The sequence below is a fragment of the Anomaloglossus baeobatrachus genome, chromosome 11, assembly GCF_048569485.1.
Source record: "Anomaloglossus baeobatrachus isolate aAnoBae1 chromosome 11, aAnoBae1.hap1, whole genome shotgun sequence".
Taxonomy (NCBI): Eukaryota; Metazoa; Chordata; class Amphibia; order Anura; family Aromobatidae; genus Anomaloglossus; species Anomaloglossus baeobatrachus.
In genome coordinates, this window is record NC_134363.1 from 177,539,333 (window position 1) to 177,546,501 (window position 7,169).

Below are 7,169 nucleotides of genomic sequence, written 5' to 3' on the forward strand. Positions count from 1 at the left end.
GGCAGTTTCAGACGCCTGTTGCAACAAAATTATCACTTCGGCAATACAATTTTCTATCACATTTGTACCAATGGTTAGCAGTGGGTCAGATTCTTTGCGATCAATATCTACAATTATCATCCCCTGACATGGCAATTCCACCCGCCCCACTTTAATGGTTACTTCTTTGTACCCAATTTGAGGTAAGGGCTGACCATTACTGGCCACAATTGTTAAATCATCATCTGGGCCATGGTCAATGTCTGAATCAGCCCAATACCTTTTGTACAGTTTGTGGGGGATGGTTGTTACCTGGGACCCCGTATCCAGGAGGGCATTCAAAGGGATCCCATCCAGCACAATGGGAAGGACCGGTCGTCCTCCCACATACTTGCTGCGGCTGGGGTTTGAGCCGGGCTTCCTTACACCTGGGGGTTGGCTCCTGGCCCCAGGCTCAGCCCATTTAAAGGACAGCGTCGTGCAATGTGGCCCGCCTGGTTGCAGTGGCGGCAGATCGGTTGTCCTGTTGAATCATACCGGTCTGTGTCTCTGCCTCGGGTCGGCGGAATCCTCCTCTGTCGCATCCATGGGACGTCCTCTGGGCTGGAGGCCAACTCGATTTTTGCAGGCGAGGGGGTCATTTGTAGAGACTGCACGGTCTTGGCAAGGGCAGCCACAGTCTTGGTCAGCTCCTGGAACTGCTGTCTGAGCTCTGCAGTGGGATCCTTATCCAGGGACTGCGCCTCAGCCCCTGCAGTGGCTCGTGTTGCAGGCACCACCCCGGGGTACGTGATAGCAAGAGGCCGGAGGGGTACTGGGTCATTCGGTGTAGATTCTCTCAGTACCCTGATGGCCTGGTCCTTAAACTTGGCGAAGTCCAGAGCAGGGTTCTGCAGGACCATGATACGCAGCTGGGTCCTGTGGGCATCTGACAGGAGCCCCTCTATGAACTGCTCAGTTAGGAGTTTGTCTTCTTCACGTACACTCTCTGGATCCACCTGTTTAACCGCTTTCAGGGCCTCCTGCAAGTTTAAGGCATAGTCCCTTATGCTGTCTGTGGCCCGCTGCTTGCACCCAAAGAATCTCATCTTTATCTCTGCTGCGGTGCGGGTGTCAAACGTACTCTTTAGCTTGGCCAGTATCTGGGCTGCTGTCCCTTTATCTGTATCAGGCCAGGACTTCGCTTCACGCTGGGCTGCGCCGGCTAGCTGTCCCATTACTATGCCCACCTTCTGGCTCTCAGTCAGCGGATACACCCGGAATAAGCTGTGCAGGCTTTCTCTGAAGTCACTCAAGGTATGGGACTCCCCGGAGTACTGCGGCAGCCATTCTGCTCCCGGTATGTACGGCATGGTGATCGGCATTACCGGCGCTACAGTGGGGGCCGGGGCGACGGTGACTGGGACTGCTTCGGCCGGTGCTGCGGCGCCTTGGGCGATGGCAGCCACCTGCTCTCCCTCTGAGTCGGACATCTTCCTCCCCCTTAGTGAACCTTACCAGGCTCCGTTCACTTTTCAAATTTCCTTCTGGGTCGCGCGGGGTTAACAGCGCTCTGCTCTGATGGCGCGCTCCCTTCGCGCTCTTTTTCAGGCACGCCCCCCTTCTTCCTGCGCTCGGCGAGGCTAATGGCGGCGGCGGTTTACAGACAGTACACAGTCTTTTAAGCACAATTCCTGCAGGCGCACAGTACCCGGTGTGACCGGGCACGAAATCCTGTTCGTGACGCCAAAAGTTGACTCGCCCACCCAGGGCTATGGGACACCCGGTGCCGGACTAGTCCGGTGGTAGTCAGTGGTGGCTGGGCCCGGCTCCGTGGCCCTGGTGGGTGTCAGTTGAATATGTGGCGGATGACTTTAAGTTTGTATTCGTGACGCCACCTGTGGTCTGCGGCTATTAAGCCGCCGCTGCTGTGTGAGGCCACCGGGATGATGTTATAGCAGCAATGGTGGTACTGCTCCCCACAGGTGGAGCAATGCCCGGGGCACAGTTGGTGCTTGTGGAAGTCTATGGTGCTGTGTGACTAACACGGTGCAGGGCCGACAAGCAATGAAAGAAACAGGCACAAACAGTAGTCTCTTTACCTTCTCCTCTTTTACTCGGCAGAAACTTAGTCCAGGGAGACCGTCACAGATGGTAAAGATGATCCGGCCGGCCTGGAAGTGCCTGGGGTGATCTTTGGCCAGTTGAGTATGAGGCCTACTCCTTAATCTTTCTCTGCTGTTTTAGGACACTGCACTTTAGGTTTGCAATTGCCCTCTTGCTGCTGGGACTTGTTGTTCGTCCCCTTTTCTGTGTGGTAGACTGCGCAGGCCCTCTCTGGTGCTTCTCTGCTGGAGCCCACACCAGGCCCTTGGGATGCAGTTGTACCTTCAGATTGCTTCTGGGACAGGGGGCTTGCAGCTCTCCTGCCCTCCGGATTCAGCTACCAGGGATGGATTTTATGCCCTGGCAACTACAGACTCCGATGTCCGAGTCTCTGCTGTGCCTCTCTGCTCCCCTTGCTTCACTGGGCCAAGCTATCCAAGCTCTAGGCCCCAGTTTCACAAGGCAGCACTACCCTGCGTCTGCACTCTTTCACTCCTGTCTCCAGACTAACTACCACTTCCTCCTTCTAGCCAGACTTAAGGAATGCTCCCTGAAGTTCCAGGTTCAGAGCTCCCCCTGCTGGCCGGAGGGAGAACTGTGTTGAGTGTTAACTTACTGGCCAATAGATCTCCCAATTACCTCCAGGCTCAGCATTAACCCTTTTGGGAGGGCAATGCTGTTGTGGCGACCAGGTCCTGGGGCGCCACAGTAGCACCGGCGACCCTTTAGGGATGCTAACTTACTCACCGCTTGCGTCCTTCTCCGCAACTCCTCAGGGATCCACATGTGCTGCTGCCTCCTTCCCCACCCAGGGCCTGTGCACACAGCCCAGGTCTCCCGGGAGTGTGCCTAGGGCATACGCACGCACACTGGTCCTCCTCTCAAAGGGTCTGTGTGCTATTTCCAGGAAATGCCTCTCAGCCTATGACTGAGAGACAATGTGTATTTAAGGCACCCTCCCATTAGGGGAGGTGCCTGTGCAACATCCTTAGTTAGTTAGTTGTCCCTACCGTGCCAACCATGCCTGTCCGCACCCGCCTGTCTCTCTGCCTCAGCCATCCCACCTGTACCTGTCTGCACCTGTGTCTATACCTTAGTCCATCTCCTGTCGTTGGGGTCAGCTGCCACAGTCCAGGTCACTGGCATGGGAGTGGTACTTGGCGTCCGCTTTGCGGTAAGCGCTTAGTTAATCCCATACCACTAAAGGGTAAGCCCGAGACCCCCCTATGGTCCAGTGGGTCCACTAACCCCGCTTGCTGCTCCCAGAAAGTGTGGCACCTTGAAGCAGGGTACAGCAGAATGGCTCCTGTTACCTTATAGCTCCCCTGTCTGGACAGGACCAGTTATTGCAGTGTGTAATTTAGTCATCCATTTTTCTTCCATTTGTAAAGGATTCATTTTTTCCTTACTGGATCAGTTTTAGATGGAAGATATATAGCAATCAGTTAATGGAGCCGTTTTCCGTATAATCCAATGATAACAAAACGGATCCTGCAAAAATCAAGTTATTCAATACAGAAAGTTGTGTTTGCAGAACTTTTGGCTAACGGATCTGTTCTAACGGACGATTACTGCACATGTGAACAGGGCCTTACAAATAATCATGGATACACCAGTATGATCAGGATACTACAGGGTTAATAATATGGGAATGTGAGATGGAGTTTGCCAGGAAACTTCTAGAAACAAGCTGCATATGAAAACCATATCAGCCCATCACATGTACACCTGCCCCCTTAAGAAGGTGGAGACAGCAGTGTCTGAGGGAAGATGCTGGCAGACATCTTGTGATAGCCAGGAGCTGAGGAGAACAGAGCTGTACCTCGACCTTCTTATCCTCTGCAAAGATAGAGCTTAAAGAAGCTGAGGAAGCAGGTAGGAGAGAGTCCATGACACAAAGCACCAAAGTCTCAGCCGTAGACAGCATGGACCAGGATCATATAAGACAGATGAGACCAGCTCAGGAATCTAGTCCCGGCCCAAAATTGAAAACAGGTATCTGTCCAGAATCCGGTCCCCATATAAATCTATGGGGTCAGAATCCGGCGCTTAAAAATGGTGGTAGAAGGGATTGGGTGGGTTGGAGCAAGTTTGATATATAGGGGGGTAAGAGTAAGCATGATGGTTACCGAGTCAACGGCGCAGCTGTACGCTCCCTTGGCCACTCATTTTACTTCCGGGGCCGCTCATTAGCCTCATACATATTAACTGCTTTCCCCACCCACTGGGGTGTATGTGATTGGTTGCAGTCAGACGCACCCCCATGCTGAGTGACAGCTGTCTGACGCTTCCAATCACAGGCGCTGTCTGCGGGTCAGTATTGTACTGTAAACATAAATAAATTGGCGTAGAGTCCCCCCATTATGATACCCAGCACAGATAAAGCCCTCAGTCATGCGCTTATCTTGGCTGTGTATCAAAATAAGACAAACCGCATGTGGCTTTTTTTTTTTTTTTAAATATTTAAATAAATAATTTTAAAAAACGACATGCGGTCCCTCCCAATTTTGATACCCAGGCAAGATAAAGCCCGACAGCTGGAGGCTGATATTCTCAGGCAGTGGAGACCCATGCTTATTGGGACCCCCAGCCTAAAAATAGGAGCCTGCAGCTGCCCAGAATTGCTGCATCCATTTGATGCGACAGTCCCGACACTTTATCTGACTCTTCTCGATTGCCCTGGTGCGGTGGCAATCGGGGTAATAAGGGGTTAATCGCAGCTCACAGCTGCCACTAAGCTCTAGATTAGTAACGGGAGGCGTCTATGAGATCCCCCCCCCGTTACCAATCTGTAAGTGAAAAAAAATAAACACAAAGACTGAAAAAATCCTTTATTTGAAATCTTTCATCTCTTTATTAACCCCAAAAATACCCCTGAAGGTCCGAGGTAATCCACACGAAGTCCACGATGGTCCCGGCTCTGCTGTGCAGGTCCCAGGTGCAGGAAGAAGCAACAGGGAGTACACAACCACACTGGTGGGAAAGAGAGCATGCCGGAGTCCTTGCTGGTAGGAGGGTGAGGAAACGTGCAGAGATGCCGTCGGCATTACACATACCACCTCTTCTTCTTGATCTAGGGCTTGGGGAATCTACTCCCAAGAGGACACAGAACACACACATACTGTTGACACAAAGAGATTGAAATTCTATGTTGCCTATTCAGCACTAACTCATTATGCCAGAGACAAGTGCCCCAAATGTATTCCCTTGATTCTCCCCTGACTCCGGTGTCTAAACTATGAAACAAGTAATGTTCCTATTAGTCTAGCTCAGGAATAATGTTGCACTTGATGACCTACTGTAAAAGCGTCTTCCAGTGCCTTCAAATGTGCAGTTTTAGACAAATCTAGCAGCTTTACAATACAAGCCTAATAATATATTTTTGTTGTAGGCATCATGGCGTACGCATATTATGAAGATTTTTGGGAAGCCGAGACCCTGCCCAACTTCCGTGAATTCAGACTTAACAGTAATGATATCCCAAGGAATGGAAAGATTTATAAGATGTATCACGGCACCACATTGGAGGCGGCTCTGCAAATAATCCAGGATGGGTTTAAGAGATCTGGCGATGGCATGTTAGGGGCAGGCGTCTACGTCAGCCGAGATATAGAGAAAGCTTCATGCTATCCTACAGAAGATCGATGGAATCAGGTCATCCTGAGACTGAGAGTGAATGTGGGAAGGGTAAAGATGATCGATTACCAAGGCCACCCACTGCAGAAATCGTGGCACAGTGAAGGGTATGACACCGCCTGGGTGCCGGAGTACTGCGGCATGGTGCACAGCGGATTAGAGGAAGATTGTATTTGGAACCCAAAAAGGATCAAAGTTGTCGGGATCGCTAGATCTCCACCATTTTCTGTGCACAAATTTCTTCAAAGGTTTCTTTCCATGTATACAGATGACGATGAGTAAACTCTCAGGGACAAAATATTTACATTTGTCCACTATGTCTGTTAGCGACTATGCATATAATACTCATTTACACTCAACAAAAAGTTCAATAAAAAGTATTTGAAATTTTTGTGTTTTCATAAATCGTGTCGGCATCATCATCATAAGAGGAGCTATCACCTCCTGGGAATCTTCATAAAGTAAAAAAAGACCAAAATGTAAAATATTTCTCAGAAATGTTTGATTTGGGAATGTAAAATGACTTCCTCTCTAATTTGGTAAGTAAAGGGATTGTCCATCATTAAACTATTAATGACTACGGATGAGTGAACCCGAACTGTAAAGTCTCCTCCAGGTTATGATTGAGAGGTTATTTCCTCGAAACACGAAAACCGGAGTTGACATATGTCTGTCTACTCCATGTTCACAGTGTTTATCTTTTATCTAATATATAAATCTGAGTGTGTGTGTCTATGTACGTATGTACTGTATGTATGTATGTATGTGTGTGTGTATGTATGTGTGTGTATGTATGTGTGTGTATGTATATGTGACTCCCTGGACTAGTCAGGTAGTCACAGATAGAGCCCCGCACTACACCAGTCCCCTAACAAGGTGACATCAGCCAACCATTAAAACCCTAGTCATCTCCCTCAGGGCTTGATGGACACACCAGGGGGCGTGTCCAGGTGGTTGGACACGCCCACCGAGGAGTTCAGAGAGCCTGAGGCAGGAGAAAAGAGGTGAGTTAGTTGAGTCTGGAGGTGAAGTTAAGTGGAGGCAGGCCTGTGTGTCAGGTCTGGAACTCACTGAGAGGTGCCAGGTTAGTAGCCCTGGTACCTCTGGCTAGGAGGCAGACGGAGGCCTCTGTCTGCAGGAGCCGGGAAGATGGCTCAGTGGAACCGAGGTGGACCGGGACAGGGTAGTGGCCCGCCGATACCGACCCGGGGAATTGACCCGGAAACTGGAGCACAAAGGGGGGTACTCAGACCCTGAAGCTAGGTCCAGAAGCTACTGGGGGCTAGCTAATTAACTGATTGCGGCTAGGACTATAGGTCCTTTCCCACTCAAAGTCCCGACTGAAGACAACAGCCCAACGAGGGGGATAGAAAGTCACCACCACGGCAGAGAGATCTTACGGGCCAGCGTCTGCGGGCAAAGGGCTCCTCCGACAACTACAAGCCGGGGAGCGGACTCCTGACGTTGCA

At 50.6% G+C, this 7,169-nt stretch overlaps 1 protein-coding gene across 1 annotated transcript; it reads left to right on the forward strand.

The window, feature by feature from the left end:
* Positions 1-3,882: 3,882 nt before the first annotated feature.
* On the forward strand, positions 3,883-6,055 carry LOC142256691 (uncharacterized). Its single transcript, XM_075328537.1, has 2 exons — positions 3,883-4,059; positions 5,456-6,055. Exons 1-2 carry the CDS (start codon positions 3,954-3,956, stop codon positions 5,980-5,982), a joined length of 633 nt encoding a protein of 210 aa, XP_075184652.1. The 5' UTR covers positions 3,883-3,953; the 3' UTR covers positions 5,983-6,055.
* The last annotated feature ends 1,114 nt before the right edge of the window (positions 6,056-7,169 follow it).

Excerpts from the sequence above, each read along its gene's own strand:
- LOC142256691 (XM_075328537.1), top strand. The coding sequence starts at position 3,954 with ATGACACAAAGCACCAAAGTCTCAGCCGTAGACAGCATGGACCAGGAT. Across the intron at positions 4,060-5,455 it reads CGGCCCAAAATTGAAAACAG|GCATCATGGCGTACGCATAT; the intron begins GTATCTGTCCAG and ends TTTTTGTTGTAG.